Below are 27026 nucleotides of genomic sequence, written 5' to 3' on the forward strand. Positions count from 1 at the left end.
CTCGCGAGGGGCATTGAATTGGATTCGATTGGATTGGATTGGCTTGGCTTGGCTTGGCTTGGATTGGATTGAATTTCGATTGGATTGAATTAAAGTGGATTGTGTTGGATTGTGTTGCGTCATAGCCGCGGCAGACGCGCTGGGGCCGGCGCATGTGCAGTACTTTCTCTTCCGCGGTTTCCTCTCCTTCGGGCGCGCTGCGCATGTAACCGGTGTTCAGTTCTCCTGCGAAGCAACATCCACGCTGGGCTCAAACACCTAGAGTCCAAGCCGCTCTAAGAGTACGCCAACGTCGTCATCGACTGGGACCGGCTTACGCAGTCCCCTCAACGTTATGCGCGGTCCCTTCGCCGCTCCGCCTATGCGTCCCATCTACACAGGGGTTCCCGCAAGGGGAGGTGGGAGTTTTTTTTACGGGATATATTTTTTGGTCGGTGTTGTTATTCCCGTTGTATCACAAATTAAAACATTGGACGAACTTAGACACCAGCGTCGATTGGCTCGTCTTCTAAAACCTAAAACGCTTCCGGCCGCCGATGCACTAGCGTACTACTGTGATCCCGCATCACCTCTGATATACCTTCCAGGTGCGCCACCACCATAGCACCGGCTACAGGTGACCGAGAACCGGCCTCTCGGGCGTCTAAAAAGTATTCGCCAAGGGCAGCAGACCAGCCCACCACTCCCTATCGACACACTAGATGGCCTCCAGGGCCATCTGGATGCACGGGTGAAAAATGGCATAATCCACACTAGCCTAGTTTACCCTTCTATGCCGTCTGTAAACCACGCATGCTCTTATGTTACGGAGGCACCACTCCCCTCGGTGTTTGAAAACCTCGTAACTGTCTCTGATGGCTTGTGAGCCCTCGTCCCTCGCCCTTGTGTTGCCCCACCACCTAGCCTGATCATCTACGCCGGTTCAACACAGGCTACTCGCGAGATACGTAGTGTAGACAGCACATTGGGCATTACTTGCGATGTGTACGGGATACGGCACTCGCTCTCAAGCTCTGTTCGCATCCTCTGGACCCGCCATAGCACGCCTGCAACACGTTGAGGCCGACGTGGCTGCTCATATACTCAGCAAGTTATATACCCGATCCCACTTCTGTAGTTTTCACTGCAGGGCCACGGCCGCTCGAACGAAAGAAGCAATCGAGAGGCCATGGTAGGACGCTCTGATAAAAGAGTCTCTTCGGCGCTGCACACGTGCCCTTCTTCCTCCGCGTTGGACTGACCTTCCTGGGGGCTTAACCCGCCGTAAGGAGGCCACGTACCCGGGTAATTCGCCTAGGCGTTGCACTGAATGCAATGGTAGCGCAACCGGATGGACGCTACCGGTTACTCGCATTTATAATGCGAGTAACCAATGTGCGATGCCGCCTGCGGGAAGTGTTTTTATTCGTGCGTGCGCACTCTCAGCCCTGCTGTTGGGCCCCGTGCCTCCTTGCCACTTTCTGTCGAACTTCTTGGCCTAGCGGAATGTTAACGAAAAAATTCGCTCGGTGCAGTAGAGAGAGGAAAAAATGCGGGGCCACGAAAAGGAAGTGACACCTTTTATCGTTAGTAAGTAGTAGGTGGAGATAAATATTTGCACAAAATTTCTGAAAACAAAAGAAAATAATAACAAAAACCGAATAAAAGAAATTCCCAAAACCAATCGGGCCAATTAAAAAATAAGAATCTTATACAGCTCCCCCATAAACCGAAGAATCAACACAAAATTCCGCAAGATAGCGTTCAAATTCCGCAAAAAAGACATGGCAAAAATGGCGAACCCTGTAATGCCCTGGATTTTAAAAAAATGCGGAAATGGCGAAAACAACGTCTGTAATCGTTATAATAGCGTAAATGCAAATTATTGGTCGGACAAAATTTTGGAAATCCACAAAGTTAGAAAAAAGAATATTTTTAATTAAATTATCAGTCAAAATCTAACATATGCATCTGGTAGATCTCTCCCAAAAACCGTAGAATAAACACAACATTTTGCAAAAGAATATTAAAAGTATGTATAAAAATAGCGTAGAAGGTGCAACTCTGCAGTACGTGTTGCATTTTGAAAATAAAACAAAATAGCGAAGGAAACGCAACTTATCACGATAATGATATAAATGTACATCATTACGAAAGAAACAATGATAAACTTGAAAATAATAAAATAATCTAACGCTTTTTGCTACTCGTTCTAGACAAGCGGCATAAGAATTCTACGGTAAACTAGACAATTCTGGCAACTTCTGGAGTTTTGTTCTCTACAACAGCGTTTTGTTTTACGATATTATTCGCGAACTATCAGCGTAATCTGAACGAAATACGTATAACTTAGCGCACTTTGGAAAGCACTGTTGCATGATGATACTGAGAAAATGTAACATTGCAAATCCCACAGCTCTGCGTTATGCTACGCAAACGCCGTGAAACCTAGGTAGTGTTAGGAAATATGCGTGATATCTCTGTTCGTGATCCAGATCAGTAATGTTTTAGTTATTACGTTTCAAGGCTTTCGTTTACATACGCATTATTGTCCTCTGAGCAATGTATGAATTAGTGTATATGGTGAAAAGCGATGTCATCAGACGTAAATGCTGCAACTATCATCGGTTAAAACTCCAATATATCCGTGACGTCGGGGTAGGTGTCGGGGCAATATTCTCCTGCCGGTTGTGTTATGGGATTAATTGATTGCAGTAGACGTTTAAATATAGAACACATATGTGAATAGACCTCTGCCCACCTACTCGTTGGGTCTGTTAAAAATTTCCGACATTGACACCTTGCCTATACCGCAGCCAGAATGGAGACGCAATGTGATGCAGAAGGTAAGATTGAGCTCACCTCTGTGGGCTACCAGGCCTGCCAAATTCGAATAGAAAGGTTGCTGTGCGAGTGTTTTTATCAAGCTCGGTGCGCTTTGCAACCAAGCAGTCGAGGTCCCCATCGAGATCTTGGTCGTAAATAGCCAAGCCGTACGTATGCTTTTCGAGTACCTGAAACAAACAAAAAAGACAGGGATAAATATATGGTGTTACACACTTTCAGTTAGGTGCAGAACCGTGACCTAAAACGGTGCCTAGTATGTGTCAAGAATGAAAACAGACGAAGCAGTCTGATCCCCGCACGGGGCACCTTGAGCAATCTTGGTGACGGTACTGGCGATACCGCGGACCCCGAGCCCCCAAACATACGCTGGATCCAACCGTGGCAATGTGTTTATAGGTGGAGGGTTAGAAACCACGAACGGTGGCCGTCGGAGCCCAGGTCAAGCTCCGGCGGATGGGTTCCCTGTCTGTTCACCAGGCAGGGAGCTCCGGGACCTCCTCAGCTATCAGGGTAAGGTTGTGGAAGAAAGTACCCCCGTCCCCTGCTTCTATACATACTGTATGGCATTTTCAAAACCCCCCCCCCAAACGTGATCGGTCCCTGAAAAGGGGCCGCACCGAAGTATCTTTTCCTCCTTTGTCTTCGATCTCCATTCCAAAGCCCGATAATTTCTCGCGCTTCCTGGTAATGGAATCCATGGATAAATCAAACCCCATCACTTCCCAGTCTGTCTTTATCATCTCCAAGTTCCTTGAAAGCCTTGTAGGCAAATCATACAAAGCTAAAAAGCTCACAACGGGAGAAGTCCTAATTGAAGTTCAAAACAAGCAACAATCTTGTAACCTCTTGAAGCAAACGCGCATGGTCGATGTCGACATCAAGATCACGCCCCATCGCAGTCTTAATAGCTGCCAGGGCGTGATCTCTGATAGAGATCTAATAAATGAGACTGAAGCAGATCTGCTGGAAGGGCTTAGCGATCAGGGCGTAACAGCTGTGCGGCGAATCACGATACGCCGAAATGACCAAATAATACCTACTAAACACATAATCTTGACATTTGACCGCTCAACACTTCCCGAATCGGTCAGCGCAGGTTTCCTGAGATGTCCGGTCCGACCCTACGTGCCGAACCCACGCCGCTGCTACAAGTGTCAGCGGTTCGGACATGGCACTAATGCTTGTCGTGGTCGACTAACATGCGCCAAGTGTGCACAACATGATCACGCATCTGACAACTGCCCATCACAAACCCTCATCTGTGCTAACTGCAAGGGACCCCACGGGGCCTACTCTAGAACATGTGAGAAATTCAAACAGGAGAAGGAGATCATCAAGGTAAAAGTGACTGAGAATCTTACCTTCCCAGAGGCGCGAAAGAGGTTCGCCTCTTTCCCCCTGGGGAGGTATGCCGACGCAGCTCGCCGGGGGGCGGAGCGGCGTCTGGTTTCGGCGGGGACCCAGTACCGCGAGTCGGACTTGGTCCCGCCCCCGCCCCCCCCTGGGTTGCCTCTGGCAGCCCAGTCCGCCTCCACGCCGCTCGCTGAGCCAGCAGCGGTTGTGGTGGCAACCTCTTCCATCGGGACCGGTGCCGCTCCCGTCCGTGCCTCCCCATCGTCCAGTGCGTTGGAGGGTGCCATGGACACCACGGGCCCCGGACCGGCTCCCACCACCACCGCACCGACCGTGCCACTTCTGGTGCCCCCGACACCAGCGGCGGTGGCGGGTCAAACGAAGGGCCCCCGAAGGGGGGCCAAGTCCGGGGGGCCCGGTTCGACGGGCACACCCAGGACATCGGACGACGAGATGGACGTCGTGCCGTTCTTGCCTGCAACGCAGCGCAAGGAGCGGCCTCCGTCGTCCAAGCCTACAGATAGGCCGCCCAAAAAGCCCAATCCAAGAGTCACAGCCCCGAAAGACGACACATAAACATACACACTCCAGTAGCTCTCACACTAAATAATGGGAAGAGAAAATATTGTTCAATGGAACTGCAGAGGCCTTATGAATAATCTTGACGACGTGTATGAGATTCTGCATACCAATCAGCCAAGTGTAATGTGTGTTCAGGAAACACATTTGAATTCTAAACACACAAATTTCTTGAATAGTTACCTGGTATACAGGAAAGACAGGGATGGCTGCACACACTCTTCTGGGGGTGTGGCCATAATCGCCCGGAAATCTTTAGCATGCCACCCTGTCACTCTGAACACTATCCTTGAGGCTGTAGCAATACGCTTGATAATATTTAATAGGTTGATAACGGTATGCTCCATATACATTCCTCCTGATGTTTCACTTTTAAGCTCTGACTTCGAGGCGCTGGTTGACCAGCTGCCCGAACCATACATCCTGACAGGCGACCTTAATGCTCACAACACTCTTTGGGGCTCTTCTCGCACGGATGCCCGAGGTCGCCTTATAGAGAAATTCCTTACATCTTCAGGAGCATGCCTTTTCAACAATAAACAGCCTACATATCATAACATAGGACACAACACATACTCATGTCTTGACTTGGCTATTGGCTCCGCAGTTCTCTTTCCTCTTCTGGAGTGGGGTGTGGCAACTGACCCATACGGTAGTGACCACTTCCCCACCTCACTTACATACAAAGGTAAAGGCCCATGCAGTCCATCTTCCCATAATAGGTTCAATGAAGCACGAGCTAACTGGAATACATTTACAGAGACATCCAAACTACACCACACATTCATAGGACACCTACACGTAGATGAAGCCGCACAACTCCTCACGGCGCACATCCTCGACGCCGCCGAAAGGTCCATTCCCCACGCCTCTGGTGCCCCGCGCAACCAGCGGAGGCCGTGGTGGAATGAGGACTGTAGGCGGGCGCGAGAGGCCCAGAACAAGGCGTGGGGTATCCTCCGTCGGTACCCCACGTCGGGAAACCTCCTCTTGTTCAAACGGGCCAAGGCGTTAGGAAAACGTGTGCGCCGTGGGGCAAAACGAGAGAGTTGGCGTACATTCATAACATCAATAAACTCTTACACAGACACAAGGAAAGTATGGACACGAATACGTAAACTCAAGGGACAACAAACACACAGCCTGCCTCTGGTCAGCACAACAGGGGACACACTCGAAGACCAGGCTGACACACTCGCACAACACTTCCAACACGTGTCCAGTTCAGCACACTACACAAACACTTTCTTGAAACATAAAGCCTGTTGTGAAAAGAAGTCCCTACGCGACAGCAACAAATCACAGACTTCTTACAACTCCCTGTTTTCACTACATGAGCTGAGGGCTGCTCTAAGCACGTGTAAACCCTCAGCTCCAGGCCCAGACAACATCACATACACAATGATACAACACCTGCACGCAGACACACTTCTAACACTCTTACACCTCTATAACAAGATCTGGCTTTCGGGGTACATTCCAAACTCTTGGAAGGAGGCTATAGTTGTAGCTTTCCTGAAGGAGGGAAAGGACCCGTCGTCCCCCTCAAGCTACCGTCCTATAGCCCTGACGAGCTGCCTGTGCAAGCTCTTCGAGAAGATGGTAAATCGCAGGCTCGTGTACTTCCTCGAGTACAACGGTCTTCTCGAGAGCTGCCAGGCAGGCTTTAGGGTGGGGCGATCGACGAACGATCAACTGGTAGCTCTTGACTCGTACATCAAGGATGCCTTCGCGCATAAGCAGTATTGTTTAACTGTCTTCTTCGACCTTGAAAAGGCATACGACACCGCGTGGCGTTATGGGATCCTTAGGGACCTCAAGTCATTCGGTGTATCGGGTAACATGTTAAACACTCTTGTTAGTTACTTGTCAGACAGAACGTTTCGAGTAAGAGTTGGTTGTGCACTCTCAAACGTTTACGTGCAAGAAAATGGCGTGCCACAGGGTGGCGTGTTGAGCTGCACTCTCTTCATAGTAAAAATGAACTCTCTTGGTAAGGCACTGCCACCTACAATCTCTTATTCCATGTATGTAGATGACGTGCAGATATCCTATAAATCATGCAATCTGTCAATCTGCGAACGTCAAGTCCAGCTTGGTGTAAAGAAACTTGCCGGCTGGGCAGACAAGAATGGTTTTAAATTAAATCCTGTAAAAAGCTCCTGCGTTGTGTTCTCCAGGAAGCGCGGGATCCATATGGACCCAGACATTACTCTTAATGGCGTGTCGCTTCCTGTGAACAAGGAGCACAAGTTCTTAGGTGTTGTGTTTGACCAGAAACTCACATTCATTCCACACATCAAGGAACTTAAACATAAATGTCTGAAAACAATGAATATACTTAAGGTTCTCTCCCATCAATCTTATGGTTCCGACAAAGAACTCCTACTACGGCTCTATACTGCTTTGGTTGGGTCTCGTTTAGACTATGGCAGTGTGGTATATGGGTCGGCGACTAAAACAGCGTTGCGAATGCTTGACCCAGTGCTGCACTTGGGGCTTCGTCTCGGCTCGGGTGCTTTTCGCACTAGCCCTGTCGAGAGTCTGTATGTCGAGTGTGATAAGTGGAGCCTTGAGAACCAACGAACGTACATGGACTTGCTATATGCTATTAAAATTTCATCACTGAATAATCATCCTTTTTATCCTGTCTTTAACGATACATCAACATCTCTGCTCTTTGCAAATCGCCCATCCGTTCCTCTGTCCTTTTCACTTAGAGTGAGAGAGCGAGCCTCGGATTTAAGTGCTTCGTTTTTAGATGTGTACAGGTCATCCTTTTCTAACAGTTTACCGCCTTGGCAAGTTCGCCCGGTGTCGTGCGACCTTTCTTTTATGAGACTTGACAAAAATCGTGTACCACGAGCTGCAATACTGCAGCACTTTCTGTCTTTGCAGTTTAAATACACATGTGCAGAATTTTATAGTGACGCTTCTAAATCCTCCAGTATGGTGTCGTGCGCTGCTCATGGTCCTAATTTCAATGCAGCCAGAACCATGAGCGTGCACACATCAATTTTTTCAGCAGAAGCGTATGGGATTTTACTGATTGTACGACACATTCTTGAAACTCAGATTCCCAATTCCATCATCTATACAGATTCATTGAGTGTTGTTCGTGCACTGTCATCGCACAAGCCCCCCAAAAACCACATAGTTAATCTTGTATTCAGCACTATCATGTCCGTGTATGCACAAAAGCATGAGCTGGTCCTCTGCTGGGTCCCAGGACATGCAGGGATCGCTGGGAACGAGTTGGCAGACGAGAGGGCCGGTGCTGCTGCACTCAGGAACACTGTGGACATTACAACGGTACCCTACACAGACCTCAAGCCACACATAAGACAACACCTGCGCAGAACATGGCAAACACACTGGGACGAAGAGACAGACAACAAACTACATGCAATAAAGCCACACTTGGGACGGTACACATCTGACTCACACAACAGACACACTGAAGTCGCCTTGGGTAGGCTGCGGATAGGGCACACCCATGCGACGCACTCGTATCTGCTGACGGGATCTTCTAGACCCCAGTGCAGCAGGTGCGGAGAGGCCCTATCCGTAGTGCACATACTAATCACATGCAAGGCACTTCACACAACACGACACAAACACTTCAGAGAGCTCTACAGACAACATATTCCCCTACATCCATCGTTTTTCCTAGGTGATGATGCCATTGTTTCCGTGAAACGTGTGTTTGAGTATTTGTCCGACGTCAAGTTTTTAAACCTCATTTCCTATCACGCATCATGAAATCTGGCCCTATACACCAGCCATGCTCATTGTCGTGTTGTGATTTTACTTTTGTTTTTGCTGATTTTACTTAGTGTTTAAGGTTCCACCCCTATCATCGACTATTGTTTTGGCGCTCTTTGCCCCAGTTGGCCTTGCGCCATAAACATCCAACGATCATCATCATCAAGCAGTCTGATCAGTACACATAGAAATATTGATATAAACACTAGTTAAGATTTAAAAGAATTATGTGCTTAATTACTTAGCGGAAATTATTGTTGTTTACTTGAAATTATTTGATTTTTACAACCGTAATCATACAAAAACAGCTTCCGACAAAACGAACTGTCGTGAAAACTTCAACAGGAATAATTACAGAGGCGCAACCCACCAGCTAACATGACCTGCGATAATCATTTTCCGGCCACAACAGTTATCCCTTCCATACAGCACAATTACAATTGTGCTGAAACTTTTTTATTGGCGTGTTGCCACATAGTTCGTAGGATTTATCATTTATTCGATTTCATTGTGCTTTTAGGTCTACCGTGTGTGGTTGGAGTCGCGTTAAACGCAGGCGCTGGTGCGACTCTTTCGTCTCAATGCTTCCTCTTCGACTTGGCGCGTCATAGGTTGGACCCGTCCATGCTCTCCCATTGCACATTATTTCATTTTAAGGGTCTAGATCGAAATGGGAAGAACCGTAAGTCTTCTCTCTTTCACCTTATGACTTATCTCGCCTTCCTTGGGAACCCAGTATTCTGAGTAAAGGTGTAAAGATGTAAAGGTGCAGTCACCATGAAGGCCCTATGCATTTCGCAAAGTGATGTTAGTGATTCCTCTAACACAGCTACACGAAAATGGGCCCATTTTAAGACACCTCTTTCAAAGCGGAGAGAGAGCGCGGGAGAAACTTACCGAAGCTCTCCCCCAGTAGAAAAAGGAGCACACGCGAAGCTGGACCCCACTGGAAGCGTGGAGCAATCCCTTTTGCCAAATCCAATAAACTTCGCCGGCACACCATTGTTGTTTTGTCCAGCTGTCTACTTCCACAAGATCGGCATTAGCTCGACGAGCACACGCAAGTTCACAGTCGCGCTCACACTTGCGTTCTTGCATGGCTGCCCGCAATTCGGGAGAGCGGACCTAGCGCTCGCGACCCAATAAGGCCAGAATACATGGAGCGATTATGCGTCGAAAAGACGACAAACCACGCCCGGCCGTGCGCGCCCGACGCGCGGCGGTGGGAATAAAATCGTTCGAAAAGCTCTTCATGGGTAAGAAAAGTTCGTCGGTGGCGGAGCGGCAGCGAAGTGAGAAACCGAAGAAACCAATCAGGTGTTCGGATTTTCCCTCCATGGCGTGTACAAACCGTGCAGGATGGTAGCTTTGGAAGTGGGTTATAGACGTAAGCTTCGCTCCTACCTACTCGAGCTAAAAAGCGGGACTGTAAATCTCAGATTGTTGAAGGAAAATCAGGTTGCAACAAGTACAGTCCGCGTGATTCCTATAGCTGGAGTTGCAAGAGAAACACGGTAGCGTCCCAACTGCCGTCGCTTGTGTCACCGAGATAGGCATGTACGATAGCTTTTATCATGTTAAAAGCAATCCGGGTACCAGTCTAGCATTACAGCAACATGAGGCTGGTAAGCAGGATCGGCGAGTGGGGAACAGGCGGTATCACTGCGGGGGCCTCTCAAATGCCACAAAAAGGACTAGAAGCAGCCAGTCGTGTGTATTGAGAGCCCAGTTTAACATGCTGTATTTTGCCAAAAGGCGACATCTGTTGGGATATAGTCGACGTAGAATGCCGGCTTTATGTTTTGAGAGGCAGTACAGTTCGAGTCTTTCTTCGCGGGTGTTCGTTATTTTTTTCTACTTTTACTGCTTTTAAGAACTGCAAACGAATAATTAAGTAGAAAAGAAGTTTCATATTCACGCAGGATCGTTCACCGAATTGCAATCCAAGTGGGAAGCATATTAACTTAGTCTGCTTACTGAACGCCAACTTTGATTCTGGGCATGGAGCGTCGGATAGCCACACTGAACGCAACCCAGCGGTAGCGCGGCGGCGGACGACGTGTCTTCTGTCCATGTAGTGCAGCACGACGAACATACGGCGTTCTGCCGCGGTAGATTTTCCGCCGCGAGAACTTCGTAGTGAAAGTTTGCGCCATGTATTCTGGGTTTTACGCGGCCGGCGATTAACTGACTGCCCAGCGAAGCATGCAAAAAACTCCCCCGACTGTAGGAGTATGGCGTGATCCGCCGCGCCACTTGACGACTTGACTTGACTTGAGATTGACGACTCCTCTCCAGAATCAGGGAGCGCCTCCAATTCGTGCGCCGACATTCGTCTATTGCGGGAGCGGAAACGAAAGCTGCGAGCAAGGAGGGGGAGAGGGTAGCGTAAGGAGGAGGCAATTCTTTTCGGCCGACGCCACCGACGGCACCTGTTAGGCAATTCAAACTTTGTTTGAATAAAACATAAGTAAGAACGGATGCACCTTGGCAGCAGAAAGCCTAAGTGTTTCTGTGACTAGAGTATACCGTGTTCTGCATACATGTGAGCGGGTGTTCGTGAATATGCGTGCCTGCGTGTATGTGGGTGCGGTTGTATATTTGCGTGTGCTCGTCAGCATGGGCGTCGGAAGGCGAGCAGGGCGCAAATGGGGCACTTGGTGCCGCCACTTTCGCGAGGCAGCCCAGCACAATTGCACAGCCCCCTCACTCTCTCATTCTTCTGCCTGGATAGAATGGATTTGCCCCATTCAAGGCGGAATCCTGCCAACGGCCATGCTTGTTTGTGTGGTTTACGCGGAAAGTTTATACAAAATATATGTGGCACAACAATGAGGGTACTGCTTTGTCTATGTGCAAATGAAAAAAGCCTGGTGCCGACCGCACCGAAGACCCCTGCCGTAAAAGGGCAGCGAAAGCAAAGTGCAACCTGGTGTAAAGGAAAACACTCGGGCTATTTGAGTCGCGTAACTTCGGTTTGGGCTCCAAGAACCTTGCTTGACCCAAAAAGCATCGTAAGACTTTCAAATTTTATGCAACGAAACGTCGACACCTACACAAAAAAAAAAAAAATTCGAAAAACTGATCAGTGCGGGAACTCCTTGATAGCCTTCCTGTGGCACAATCCGGCGGCACGCGAACCACGACTAAATGTGCGAAAGTAACAAATAAAACTCGATGATTTGGTAAGGGTGCAGGTGAAAAGAAGCGCAAAAAAGTTCCAGGGACATCTACGTTATCATCCTAAGACGTAGGGCACGATAGCGATACTTCGACTCCCGCAAGCGTTTCCGTACGTAGCTTCTGCATTTCCGATCTAAGCTTCACGAGCACGTAAGCTTATCGAAAACACAAAGACTAACAACCATGTTTTTTAATCCCTGGTCCCCGCAGGGGCAAAGGCTCTCTATCCTTCTGTGGCTTAAAATGTGAGCGTGAAAGCTCCCAAATGCGAGGTGTCTGTCAGTTTAAGCAATGGGTGAGTGGCACTGTATCAAAATGTTTATTCCGTGATGTCTAGACCTGGCTGAACAATTTCACTGTTTATAAAAAGAGAGAGAGAGAAGATCTGTGTTCAGGAAGATATTGTGGTGGTTTACGAAAAGTGTTTAAAGGGACACTGAAGTGAATTTGTCAAGCTCCCGTTTTTGCTTGCACTGCTTAGACTGGCTCAAATTAGCACACTTTTCATCGTTTATCCGGTCGACAAATCGGTAATTATTTTACAAAGCGCGAAAGAAGAAAAACTACCATGCGCGGTTTGCGGCGGCCCCACCAACTAAGGCTGTGACGTTGAGAGGAGGGGCGCCGTGATTGGACGATGCCCAAGGTTAGCAATCACACAAGTTTCGGTTTCGGTTCTGTAAAACATAACCAATGGCTTTGTTGGATGGGCATTCTCAATATCTCAGTAATCATCGTACCGCGCTTCTGCCATGTTGTCGGCTGTAAAATGCACAAGATAAGCCTCCCAGGACGGCTTGTAGTCGTAGCATTCACTAGCCGAGACCTACGCAGTGCATGAACGCCCTCCGCGTACCCGCAGACGCCCAAATGTCATGCGCTTTTTTCCCCCATATTTGGAGCTTGCCTCCCTCATGCCTGTATCGTAAAAAGCGTGTTCGCACCAGGCCAAGGGTCTGTTCATTCTGGCCTGTGCACACTGCCTGCAAGCAGTCGGTGCTTATGGCAACAGCACGCCAACGAGAACTCGCTAGCGCGCCAGTGCCAGCCTGCGCGCGTTTTGTGAACTAGTTCGTGTAGCCATGAACGTTGCGGCCCCAAAAAAGGTGAACTCAATATAGAAAACATAGGCGGAAAACAAAAAGGTTAACTTACAAAAAAAAAAAAAAGCACGTACCCGCTGGGATTCGAACTCGTGACTCGCAAAACATTTGCGGCGAATTCCGAGCGCCCCAGACCGCTAGGCCACGGAGCGGGACGCGATTGCCCTGCTAATATAGGGTATATATTGTACAACAGGTTTACACTTTTATTTATTTTTGGCATTTCAAGCCGCTTAGGTGACTATTTGTTGTACTGCGATCGTGCAGTAAGCGTCGCCCGAGTTTCCACAGTAGCTCACGTCTAGCAATTGCATTTCGTAGACGGAAAAGCGTTCGCAGATGCGTAGTCGTGCTGCTGACCGCTGTGCTTGTTCGCCCAGCGCAAAAAAGTGCTTCCCGCGCCATAGTTTTACGCTGTACGGTAAAAATATCAGTTGATTTTATTTGCTTAGTACCTATATTGACTTCGCTGACTCTTCTCCCGCCTTCAAGAGGCCTTATATTTTCGTACTGGCGTACCAGTCAGCGAAGCGTCGCATGTGCAGCGCTTGTGTGAAGCGACCTTGACTTGGAGCTAGATACAGTGTACAAACAAACCAAGTAAAGAAAGGCACATTCTTCCATTCACAAACGTGTCCTAGCTTCGTTTCAACTAAGCGAACGAATTGCGACCAAGCAATTTTTTTTAACCTCCTTGATTGCGACGACCCGCCGGCGGCCGGTGGACGAAACGCTGGGCCGACTGACTCTGTCGGCCGGGGAGCCGTGCAGTAGCGCAGCCGTTGCGCAGCCAGTTGCCAGCTCATCCCCTCCTGACGTCACACGAAAACGCCACAGAAAATGGGCGAGCGTAAAGAGAGGAGGACAGCGTTTTCGAATTAGTTTTTCTACTAAATAAAATCGCGTAAACGCGCCTAGAGTGGTCGAAACATGGCCTGGGGACTCCGGACTACAATTTGCGCTAGTAATCCCGCAATGTTTACATATCACTTCAGTGTCCCTTTAAAGAGATGGCAGGGAGCTGAAAGCTGGAACCTGAGTCTACCGCACCAGATGCAGCAGCTCCTTCCCTTGACCTCTCAATCACCTACCGCTAATTTTGAGGCAACCAGCGGGTCACATCAGGATCCCATGCTTCGAATAAGGGGAATATGTTATGTTTCAGTTGCTGTCCCCAGGCCATACCCTTGGGCATGAGTAGGTTTGGCGCAAGAGGTTGAATGTTTGTCTATTTAGGACAGTTCTAAGTTAATATCTGATGTTTATACCGAACAGCTTACTGCACATCGATTGTCAGATAACGCTAGTTGTTTTTAGTCGACAGAGTTTGTGGTTCTTCGCAATTCAGACCTCGTTGTTGGAGGCATAGGATGAGGATTCGTCCTCCACGTTTTTGGAAGAGGGCAGTGTGGTGGTGGTTTTCATGAGCACGGTAGTGAGTTCGTGTGACTCTTGAACAGTGCATCGTTGGTTTTCAGACCATTGGATGCGACTATACAGGTCACTTTTGTTAGCTTTCTGCATTATACATGGGAATATACCACCTAAGCGCTTGGTATTCTGCCTCCAGAAAACTGCATAATGCCTTTTGTGAGTCCGTAATGACGTTATGCATTTCTTTGGTACTTTCGCTAATCGTATTCACAGGAGAATGAATCCAACTTTCACTTTGTTCATGTATACAGGAGGGTCATGCAGTGACAAAGATTTCCCGAGTAGTCAACCGAGTAGGGCCTTGCTGGAATCTCACTTTGTGTGGCCTCAGCAGGTGCCGAAAACCGCTGTGATGCTGTGCCCTTTTGCACCACAACGGAGAAGGATCGCGTATGCGCCGGTGAGAGTCGCCTCCTCGCGTCGTGAAATTTTAGGTTCTCCGTCACCTGGGGTGTGATTATTTCTTTTTCATTGTTCCATGCTAGGTAAGCACGGTAGTATGATGCTTGGTTACCCTTGCAGTTCACACCGAGTTGTTGTGCAGATTCGCAGTTGTCGGCAAGTTCGTTAGAGGCATATTTGGCGCATGTCTCCCTGCCCCGACAGCTCATAGGGCCGTGACCGTAGCGTGGGCAATTGTAGCATCGGTGTGGGTTTGGTATGTATGGTCTAAGTTTCATCTTTTTGTAACCCACGTCTACAGATTCTGGAAGGATGCTTGATGAGAAGGTGAGGACGATATGCTTAGTCACCATTTCTTTGTTCTCCAGTTTGATATTGATTCTCTAGACATTTGTGTCATTTTGTTCTTTCAGCCCTTCTAGAAGCTCCTCCTCGGACAAGAACTTTAGGTCGTCATCTGAGATGACTACGTGGATTGTATTTAGTGATCGGTGCTCGCTGACAGTTACAGAGATCTCCCCAAAAGACGTTAGCTGTGGCAGTTTATCACACTAATTTTTGTAGATTAAGGCATAGGAGGATGTCTCCGTTGGCTAGCTTCTGATGAGATGCCTTCACCAATTGTGGCTGTTAGCGTTTTTGCAACTACAAATGGTGAGACAAGTTGGGCAGTTTTGTCGGGGTCGTTACTGTGCACCAAATTCAAGTGTTGAAAGTTGACATTTTCCGCAAAACCTTTTGTGGTTGCATCGGTGCTCCTAGTTTAGGAGAGGGATCTGTTCATCGAAAAAAGAAGCCATAAAATGAAACATCTGTTCGGCTAGGGTGCCAGCCGCCCACGATGGAGCCCAACAAGGGGACGGGGCAGAAACGTACGACAATTCCTGCCTTCGCCAGTGGTACACCACGAATATAACCAAATATGGCTGAACTCAGGGTCGTTCGCCACATAAGGCTAACCCTAGCCGCCAAGAAAAACGGAAGCTTTGGAGCAATGAGATGAAAGGAAAGTTGTTAGAAAGAAGACAGGAAAATGAAAGATGGAGGGCAGGACTGGAAAAGGCTACCGCGGATTCCTGCCGGGCGGGTCAACCCCGAGGTACCGTCTACGAGAAGCGGAGGTCAAAGGGGAGTGTTGCCTTCACCAAGGGGCCTTAAAGGTCTGCGCACTCATCGTGCGTTCAACCACAAGGATCCTCTTTTCCCCGCACACGGCACTGCCACGCACGTCTGCACGTGGGTGCTCGGGGTCCGTGGTGGCGCACAGCAAACGCAAACATCTGCATTAACAGATTCCCCCTGCAGCGTAACCTCTGTTCCAGCTGAGTGACACGTTATTAACTTGCAAGAAAGTTATGGAATTTTGGGTGGAATCTTTAATTTGCCCATTGTAGAATGACAGTCCACCAGTCCGATACTGCGCAATTTATTTGTCGTGTACTCAGCGTTTCACGAATTTATCAATACGCATTTGTTATTACACCTCGTAGAAATGCCCACTAGAATCGGTGCTAGCAGCCCAACTTTGCTAGATCTATTGTTTTTCAATGGCCCTGACCTTGTGTAATGTGTGCGCACAATTCATGGTATGAGCGATCATGACGTTGTTATCGCAAGCGTACACTGCTCTGTCAAGCACAACTGGCCCACAGAGCAACGAAATCTCTTGTGACAGAAGGCAACAACAGCTCACTGTCGCGCGCACTAGACGCATTTTTTCCTGGATGTCAGCTGCATAGTTTATCTTTTGGCATGAACGAACAGTGGAGTTTGTTTAAAACAAAATTCCTGTCCCTGACGCAAGCATTCATTCCTTCAAGCATTACGTCAGCGAAGCGCCGCACTAATAAATCGTTGCTCAGCAGGGTACTTCGTTCTTTGATCACAGAAAGAATGGGCTGTTTAAAAAGTATTGTTTTTGCCCCAGCCCGAGCTCCGACCTAAAATAAAAAAGATGGGCGAAGTAGTCATCAAATAAATGCGCAAAGCGCATAAAACTTACGTAGGGCCTCTGAGCGAAAGACTAAAAACCAACCCTGAAGTCATGTGGAAATATGCCAAAAGGAAAAATAAACCTAATGATAGTATTTCTGGCGTCATGGGTGGCATTACATACGTAGGAAACACAAAGGGCAAAGCCGAAAGCTTTAACGTGTACTTCCAATCCGTGTTTAATAGGCAAGCTTACTCCAATACTACGCGCAAAATTTGACCGGGTATACGCAAATGCCAGACATAGTAATATCCCAACACGGCATCATGCCTCACTTACAAAAATTGGACGTGCGGTCAGCTTCTCGCCCAGACGGCATTTCAAGCTTTATCTTAAAGCACTGTGCAGTGTCCATAGCCCCATTTCTAACCCTCATTTTCCAAACGTCCCTGCTACTGGGTGTTCAGCCGTGTGACTGGAAGAGTGCAACTGTAAATGGAGTATCTAAAAGCGGTGACAAAAGAAAGTTTTTTAACTATAGGCACGCTGCACCGCACAGAGGCCGCGGTGAGCACAGCACTTTTCCTACTAAAGTTGTCTGCAGCGCACGCTAGGACATCGGTAAAGAAGTGGCGATTCCTCGACCCGTTATCACCTAATGCCTGCAGCATGCCGTGCCAACAATTTATGGGGTTGACACTGAGACACGGTGTAAATAAATACGACCATGATGAATGCATCGGTTCCTCCCTTCCATTTGTATTATCCGCAATCTGGCAGGTCGGCTAGAATAGCAGCGAGTGAAGTATTTTCGCCTGCGCCACTAAAGCTGTTCGTTCTTTCTCGGCCTTGTTACCATGACGTTACGTTAGATGCCTTCTTCGTGTGGGCGCCCGTGCGCGACTAGTGATGGTCCCGGCTGTTGGTGTCTGGGACAGAGTGCCGACACTGATGAAATATGAAAGCTACGAAGCGACCCCTGATATGCGTGGCATCTTTCACAGCAGAAATGCCCCACCCCCCCCCACCCAACAGGATATATAAAACGGCGCTGCTTCTTGCGAGGCAAGCAGCAGCGCAACGTGCCTATAAGCCTACCTCGCTGACAAGCGTTTGCTGTAAAGAACTTAAACAAATAATTTATACACATCTAATGAATAATTCAAAGCGATAATTTCTACTCCCCAATGCAACATGGTTTTAGGGCGGGGTTCTCGTGCGACTTTCAGCTGATTGAATTTGGACATGACATCGCAACTCACATTAACGAGGCACTCAGGTCGATTGTATATTTCTAGATTTTCGCAAAACAATGGGTTCTGTTCCACTTTCTTTGTTACAGCGCAAGCTATCTGTTCTTAACATGCCGAGTGAACTGTTGAAGTGGCTGGATGCCTATCTTTTTGAGAGAAAACAGTGTGTGTGGTTGAAGGCGTAAGTTCTTCAACTATTTCGGTGTTGTCCGGTGTCCCGCATGAATCCGTTTTAGGCAAACTTCTTTTTTTAATATTTATAATGGTATTGTTTACTGCATTTCTAGTCGTACTAGATTGTACGCTGATGACAACTGCACCTATCGTGATGTACCAACTTAGCAGACGCTGAGTTGTTGCAACCTGATCTTAACTCTGTTTTTTCTTTGGCCCAGACATGGGGGATGACGCTCAATCTGACTGAATGTAATCTGGTAACGTTCAGTAATAAACGGCACCCGCTACTTGTTGCCTACTACATGGGCGCAGCATGTTTGCCGGCAGCCAGAGTTTAAATACCTCGGAATCCTTTTCTGCAGCAACCTTTCCTGGAACCATCACGTCCTTATTTTAACAATAAAAGCGAGCCGTGTCTTTAATTTCTTAAAGCCCAATTTTAGGTAAGTTCCGAATAAGGTCATGGAGACTTTGTATAGTCCAATTGTGCGCTCTTTTTTGGGAATGTGGTTGTAGTGTCTGGGACCAATTCACAAAGACAAACGTTGAGGCACTGGAAAGAATAGAGGCTCGCGCGACTTCGTAACAGGCGACTACGATTTCTCTAAAGCATTAGCCGACATTCGCAGAAGATTGAATGGCCTCTACTCGCAAAAAGACGGAAATACCTCTGACTCTCGTTGTTTTTTTTATATATTCCGCTCATAAAGAAGGATAAACAAGGAAACGTATTTAAAACAACCAAAGTACGTGGCCCCTAGCACTGATCACTGTTTGAGGATTCGTGAGTTTATATCCGGGACTACCCCATTTAGGCAGACCTTCTTTCATAGAATAATGCATGACTGGAACACTTTGACGAAAGAAATTGACTGCGCTCCCCCTTCTTGTTTTATAAGCGTTTGCAAAATCATATGCTTACGTAATATCCCACCGTTTTGTTTGATGGGCCTAGACCTTGTTAACCCGGCTAAGGTGCTTGTTGCCTTGATATGAATTTTTTCTCTTTATATTCATATTTTGAAGTTATGTTTTTTTAACATTGCATCCGTAATTCCACTGCTTTGATGCATAACTATTGTTTAAGGAGAAGCAATCTGTTTGGTTTGTATGACAAGTGTATTTGTACATTTGTATTTCCATTTTTCTTCCCCTCCCCCTACACTAATGCACACGAGGGTGATGTAGGTATCTGAATAAATAAATAAACATACAAATTAATAAATTAATAAAAATACAATATTGTGACCCACGAAGATCGCTCACCGGCCTCAGCCGGAGGAACCAGTAGGCCTAGCCTAGGGTAGCATCGAGCCGCAGCTAATTATCGAGAAATCGCTAATTAGGCAAGCGGAGACGGACCAAATACGTCGACCGCTATGAAAATTGAGGTGGATGGCAAAGGAATTTCGCCGGATCAGGGCACTAGGGCATTGGGGTGGAAAGCCGCCGGCGAGAAGTTCAAGCAAAACGGCGTCGGGAAGCTAAGCCTACCGCTCAGAAGCCACGCAATCCAAGATAGCCCCGAAGCCGCCGCTGACGTCTGAAACAGGCGTGGCGATTAACTCGATGGTGCCACCGGCAAGCGCCTATAGCATAGGACAAAGAGAGAAAACGAGAGAGAGCTGCTCAAGAGCACGCTAATCTTAGACCTCCGTGCGAAGACAGGAAGATTGTAAAGCGGCCACGCGGCGGGCTCCGAGTGAGCGATGTACAGTCGGGGACTTAATTTTGCAGACCACGCGAGCGCGTGGCAAAAGCCACCGATGCGCGCTCTGGAGTCCCGGCGCCTGTTGCCGAGACCAGCGCGGCGCGCATGCGCGTCTTGTTTTACTCGCAGGCACGCCGATTTTCTCGCTTCCTGCAGCGATGCTGCAATGGTCACTCAAGCACCGCATAGCGACGCCTTTGTAGCATTTGTAGCATTCTTTTCTTCCCGATGGCACATTTGGAGCCTAACGTGACGATTGCGAGGGCTTTGGCTCAAGTTTTCCTCGTGTCCTGATAAACACTTTCGCGTAATGTTTATTTGTTTGTTTTGTGCTTTATCGTGAGTCTCATCGTTTATAGACGATGAGACTGGCGGCTTGCGAACGGCGTCCCCGAATGAAGCGCGTACGAAGCGCAGTCTCACGGTACCGCGCTACCGACGACAAAATGCCAGCTATAGGAATAGCGAACCTTTATTCACCTTGTTTATTGTGTAATTTGGCAACTGAACATATATTCCATTTCGCTCTCCGCTGCCGATAAAGTAGGCGATTTGCAAGTTTATAAAAAAATTATTTCGGCGTTTTTGGTGCCTACTTCATTACTTAAAAACGATAGAAATACGTACTCACATAAATAGCCTGTTCGCTCTGCCCGTCGCATTCGTAAAAATGGCACCTCGGGCTCCCTTTGAATGCCGTAAAATTCGCTACTTTTGAGAAGCTGTTTTTCAAAGGGTCATTTGCCGGTTTACTAATAGGCCAATAGATGCTGTTAGCTGAGGAGTTTATGCCTACGGGGATGAATTGCTCCAAGGCCGGAGCAATTCTTCAAGGTCGGCTTGCATTGATATTATGAGGTTTCAGCTCCCCGATGCTACGCAGCCCATAAGGCGCGCCGTAGTTGGACGCTCCGGATTAATTTTGATTACCAGGGAATGTGTAACATGCGCCTAAATCCCGAACACACTCGAGCATTTTCGCTTTTCGCCTACATCAGAAAAGAACAGCAATTGCAGATGCCCAGCGGAGGGGAAGGCAAAACTGGACAACGAAACAGGAGGAGAAGCTGGTGGTTTTTCAGTGGTTAAACACCCGTTCATTACTGACAAAAACATTCGGAAGGCCTTAAATAGCGAATAATATTATGGCGAAAAGTAGCGAATAATGTTATGGCGTTCTTCGATGGGAACCCGAGGTGCCATTTTGAATAATGCGGACACGCAGAACGAACAGACAAGCCATATGGGTATGTCTTTCAACCATTTTTAAGTAAGGAAATATACATTAAAAATAAAACAGAGGATTTTTCCTATACAACTTGCAAATCGCATACTTTAAGGGCAGCGGAGAGCGATGCGGAATATATGTTCGGTGGCCAAATTTCACAATAAACAAGGTGAATAAAGGTTCACTATTCATATAGCTGACATTTCGTCGTCGGTAGCGCGGTATCGCGAGACTGTGCTTCGTACGCGCTTCATTCTGGGAAGCCGTTCGCAAGCCTCTAGTTTCATCGTCTATAAACGATAAAGCACAAAATAAACAAAAAAAACATTACGTGCGAGTGTTTATGAGGACACGTGGAACACTTGCCCGAAAGCCCTCGCAATCGTCACGTTAGGCCCCAAATGTGCCATCAGGAAGAAATCAATGCTCCAAAGGCGTCGCTATGCGGTGCTTGAGTGAACATTGCAGCACCGCTGCAGGAAGCGAGAAAATCGGCGTGCCTGCGAGTAAAACAGGACGCGCATGCGCGCCGTGCCGATCTCGACAACAGGCGCCAGGCCTCCAGGGCGCGCATCGGCGGCTTTTGCCACGCGCTCGCGTGGTCTGCAAAATTAAGTCCCCGACTGTACCCCAGGACAAAATCATCTAAGCCATTACGGCAGCGCCGCAAGTCGACCCAATTGCAGGAAGGGAATACATTATTACTGCAAAGCAGTATACGCTTAACCCCCCCTCCCCTGTTTTTATTCCGGTGTCAACGAATAAACTTGGTGCCGCTCCGGGGCTCCTCCTCACCACCGCTGACACCTCTTTCACAACTATTTTCCCCCTCACCTCCATCAATACCTCTTTGGCATGTTGCGCAGTCAGCACCTAGCGGCGGTACTGCGTTTACCAGATGATTGCGAAAAATAAACAGAAGCACAGATGAGCGTAAAAAAATGCACTGAGGATTGCTTTACTCCCAAATGTAAAATTTTTGCGCAGCGCGAGCTGCAGTTTTGTTGGTCACGGCGCATTTCTGCTACATCTCAGGAAGTGTTCGCGTGATTAGCGAACGTACGGCGGCGTGCGCTACTCTGCTGCTACCTCGCAGTGTGTCGCCGGACCGGCCAGCACGTTGCAAATCGTGCTTGAACCTCCCACGCGAATTTCACGTGGTTCTGATTAGCCAAGCACAAGGGAGCGGCGAGCATGCCGTTGCGTATCGTGTTTGAACCTCCCGGGCAAACGTTACCTGGGTTGGATTTGTGGAGAATGGAACAGCGTCTGAGGACAGTGACAGGGGAGGGCGCACCTTGGTGGCGATACATGAAACATTAGTGAGGGAAATGTAGTGAGTGAGATGACAGCGTAGCCTGACGTGTCGCACTCGTCGTCACCCTTTGCTAGATGCTCCTCTCCGTTTTCTTTCTTTCGTCGCTGCAGCGTTCGTTCACTCAGTTACGCGGACATAAACACACGCCACTCCCGCGAAGCCCACGTAACGGGTGCAAAGGGCTGGCCCCCTAAAACGCCCGAAACCCGCCGTCACGGTTTCCACACAAATTCACTTGGCCAAGTAGCTGCGAATCCCTCCATGTAGAAGAGAAACTTTCCCAGTTCGAGCTCCGGCTTGATCCCATTTTTCTTTCTCAGCTGCGAAGGTCTTCCGAGCGGCATTTTCGCCGGTGTCTTTCACGCCTCAGTGCGCGCCATCACCGCTGGCCGGTGTATGAGTGCAAGGTTTGCATGTGGAAAAGAAGGACGTGCGCACACACCTAGGTTTTATCCTGGTACCGATGAAATGCCGGTTGTGCTTGTATTTAAATTTCGAAATTACATGTTTCAATGTGGATGTCGGCTGCCCTCCTCAATCAAGTGGTTCGTGTGTGGGTTGGTGTGTTACACAGACTTCTTACACAGACCGTAGGATGCATACCAGGGGGAAGGAAAACGAACAGCCACATGTTTGTACGCGAGAATAGAGGTGAAGGGCTTCCAGATATTAAATCTTCTTGGGACGGATGCATGCCGTTCGTATGGAGAAAGAAGAGCAAGAATCGAAGCGTTGGCCCGAACAAAACCACGGATGGGGTCAAAAACAATGGAAAGCTGCTAGCACCGCCGTTACCGCTTCAATATCAGCTCGTGCAGTAGCGGTGAATCCCTCCCGGATGAACAGCTAACTGCCCGCTTCGAACGCCGGCGTGAGCCAATAGCTGTGCACTCCGTGGACTGCATCCAGCTTTGCAGGTGATCCTTCTTCACAGAGTGTAAACGCACTACTTTTTTGTCCAACACATCAGCAGAAGATATTCATCGTGAGTACCTTGAATTGGGAGGACGCCAACAAGTACGCCATGGTAGAACGCATCGACATTGCACTTACGAATCGGCGCCCCACGGAACAGTAAAGGAGTGATATGGGGCATCGCGCTAGAAGACACCGCCCAATTATTTCGAGAACTAGTGGTGTGCAAGCACAATCCGCAAGCGTTGCATGCGAACCGAATTGGCAAGACCAGGATCCTGGTGATCGCCTTCGAAGGTACGAAGGTTCCGATCTACGTGCGTTACGGGAACATGCGGTTGAACGCTCCTGCACCACAAGCAAATCGACGTCTGCTCCCAGTGTGACCACCGTACGACGCTCTACAACCGGCGCATTAAGCGTTTATTAAACCGCTTCGAATCTTGTTGCTTACCTTGAAGGAATCGATTACGTCTTGTGGTAGCTCGAGCTTCTCTTCAGTCGAAACGTAAGGAACGGTTACTGATAATCCGTAAAAGCTCACCAGAATGACGACTGCAAGAAAACCCATGTTATCACTACGCCGTCCCACGTAGCACTAAGGCGGCTCTTACCCTGCAATTGCATTTCCGGGTTTCCTACTACAGTTATGTGTTTGGAGGTAAGTCTAACTGCCTGTCACAAAGTAATTGGGTTGAAAACTGTGCACATGTTGCCATGCAGCACTCCGAACAGATGTTGCGAAAAGGGAAAAGGAATGATAGTGACGGGATAGTTCGAAATGCGGAGTGAATTTTTTTGAACAACAATCACCTTTTCGTTGTCTGTGTTTTACTACATTTGTGTATTGTGTGAATAACAGCTCAACTGTTTGATTGCTGGCTATATTGAATTGATTTATCAAAAATTTTTAGATTTCTTTGAAGAACAGCGCACAAGAAGGCAGACGTGTGTACACGAAAGATATATTCTACGATATTAAATTTGGAATGAGCGGAAACAAGGGAATAGTGTGAGAAACAAGCATAAGAATTATGAACAACGAGTATGTCAATAATATAATCGGAAAAGAATGAAATATTTGTTTTTTATGCGGATTTCTTTTTACAATAATTTTCATGGGTCTTTTGATTGATTGATTGTAGGGTTTAACGCGCCAACGCGATGGAGGCGATGAGGCGCGCCGTAGTGGAGGGCTCCGGATTAATTTTGGCCACCTGTGGATCTTTATCGTGCGCCGAAATCTCGAACACACGGGCGTTTTTGCTTTTCGCCTCCATCAGAAAAGCGGCCGCGGCGGCCGGGAATCGAACCCGCGAACTCGTGCTCAGCAGCGCAACGCCTTAACCACTGAGCCACCGCGGCGGGTTCAAGGGTCTTTTTTTTTTTTCTTCGGAAGTTTTTCATCATAGAAAAAAGGATTCAGGCCTGCAGTGGGAGACTGATTCAACTCTTCGAATGTTCACCTATTGAAACCACACTCTTTTTTGCGCTTTGATTTGATTTCGACTTTGCTACCGATGGAGGCAATTTGAACAAAACACACAACCTTATTGGCCGTCAACCACTAGGTGAAGCAAGACATCACCTTCGGGAATCATCCCGCTGCCATCTCTACTACCCCGCATAAAATGCTTTGTCGGATACTTGAATTACTACCGGCACCAAAACAAAGTTATTGCAGTGCCCGTGCACTCAAACACAAAATGAGGAGTGCATCATCAAATCAAACCGCACGAGGAAAGCAAAACGCACAATGAAGTGCTAAACTAACGAAGAGGAAAAGCAACATGGGAGGAATTAAATTTTAAAAGGAGTATAAAAGGAAAGTAACTGGATATGTAATACAAGAACAAATCTAGAAGTAATGCTCCGGCTAGAGAACAAGGACGACAAATAGGAAATGCGACCGCGAAATGATCAACACATTTTTACACAAAACACAAAGTGAAACGTTGCTGTTCCTCACAAACATAAGGAAAGCAAAAACGTTAGCCGAACGCACCTTACACGAGCGTTCAATCAGTCAGCCACAGTTTCTTTTCCTTTCTACTTGTTACAGTCGAACGAATCGGGTGTGTCTGGGGGCGCGACTACACCTAAGTTCTTGCACCAACCACGTTGTTTGGCGTTCGCCGAGGCTTCGAATGGTTCTTCTGCAACCCGAGCGGGAAAGCCACAACCAGAGACCCACACGCATAACCACAAGCGCGGGATTCAGGACGCTTCCCTTCTCCTGTCCCCGTTTGCGATTCCTCCTTCCAGCACATGCCCGCCATCCTTGTTTGATCTTTATTTATACGTCTGACCACTAACTTTCTGCGGGCGCAAGCAGTAGTTTTTTATTGTTCTACGCTGCAGAGGTGCGTCTAGAAATAAGAGGCCCCATACGTTTGTCCAGCGCCAGAGTTGAGCAGTTTTCAGGTCTCGTTAACCACGTTTCCACGCAAATGAGTACTGCGGACACTTATGAGGAAAAGTACTTGCCTGTGGCGACGGCGTCTCAGTATCGTTTGAGTGCATGTAGCTCCTGAGGGCATCCGTCGTCGGCGTCATATCTTCAAACTGACCGCCGTTCCAGCGTATTTCCACCACCACACTTGTCTGCGGCAGTGTCTGCCAACAGAAACCCGTTCGAGAAGACGGCTCGACAACCATTCGACAAAGATTCATGAGGAGCAAAGTTGATTCCCGCTGCCTGACAGACAGCAGCGCTGGTACATCAGTGGCGCTCAGTCTAGACCCTTCACTGCCTGCCAGCCAATCTGCGTCGTCTGGGCCAACGCTGACCTAGGCCGCCCCAACTTCCTCGGCGCGAGGCGTAAAGTCAAGCGTACCTGCCTGACCGGTGGTCTGGCAAACCGATTGGACTATCTCTGGCTCCATATACCAGGTTCCGCTGACACTTCTTTTCGACGAGAAAAAAATAGCAGGCTCACAATAACGCTGTTCGTGGGACGCTGCAGCCAGTGAGCCGGATTGAGCTGACCTGGTCATAGGATCACGGGGGAAAATCTTAGCACCGCAATTGTGTTGACAGTGTGGAGCCTTAAATTGAAGGGTCTAGCGGAGTCCCTTGCCCCCCCCCCCTTCCCCCATACCCAGCCTGCTGTCCACCTTGTGTGGCTGCCTTTCAATGATTGTCGACCATAACGCGGTTACCAGATGCGGTTTCTGAACTGCCTCCTAAACAGCTACCTTAACACAATGGCCATGCGGAGTTGAGCCGCCTTCACAATCAAGATACAGATAATGAAAGAATTCAGCGCAGGAATGTGGGGTTTAGAAATACTCTAAGAAGTCGATGGGTACTGGGAACCTTGCCTAGGAGTAAAAATGTTTATCCCATATTCCACTCCTTTTCGGCAAAGTGACATGGCTCAGTTGTCGGAGATGCTCGTCAGCCTCGGGAAGGATGCGAAAGACTGCTGTCCGTTGTTTTCTTCGCCTTATTAATGCTGTAGTTCTGTGTCCAAACATACATCCAGTTCTTTTCCGTTTTAAGTCAGCTGCATTTTGCCAGCAGAGCCTTGTTGTACTATTTGAGGTGCTCATTGACAAAAATTAGATATTCCTCGTGGGCCGTGAAGCCAAGTGTAGAGGACTCTATGGGAGACTTACGTGCTTTGGCGACAAATTAAAAGAGCTTGTCACGGGATCACAAGTGGGCAATAATCTTTATTTGGTAGGGGGTGAGAGTAGGAACTCTGTGAACGGTGTCTAAGTCATCTGAAGTTACAGGACACTCACCATTTTCTCCGCCCCTTTGGGACGGACCAATACCGAATATCAATGTTATTCAAATGTGAATACTGCTCTGTATGTGCTACGCGAGCCGAAAGCCGG

General features: G+C 48.1%; 1 protein-coding gene across 2 annotated transcripts in view; it reads right to left on the reverse strand.

The window, feature by feature from the left end:
* Positions 1–23833, reverse strand: part of LOC144169245 (uncharacterized) — a 41648-nt gene extending 17815 nt beyond the window's left edge. The window contains exons 1-3 of one of the 2 annotated variants that reach the window (XM_077698303.1): positions 23795–23833; positions 23635–23735; positions 2842–2993 (exon numbers count right to left, since the gene is read on the reverse strand). In XM_077698303.1, the coding sequence (XP_077554429.1) occupies positions 2842–2993; positions 23635–23735; positions 23795–23807 (266 nt within the window). In that variant the 5' untranslated portion in view covers positions 23808–23833. The other variant, XM_077698302.1, reaches the window with a different exon arrangement.
* Between the last annotated feature and the right edge of the window lie 3193 nt (positions 23834–27026).

The sequence above is a fragment of the Haemaphysalis longicornis genome, unplaced genomic scaffold (genome assembly GCF_048455015.1).
Source record: "Haemaphysalis longicornis isolate Haplotype H1 unplaced genomic scaffold, Haemaphysalis longicornis Haplotype H1 scaffold_2, whole genome shotgun sequence".
Taxonomy (NCBI): domain Eukaryota; kingdom Metazoa; phylum Arthropoda; class Arachnida; order Ixodida; family Ixodidae; genus Haemaphysalis; species Haemaphysalis longicornis.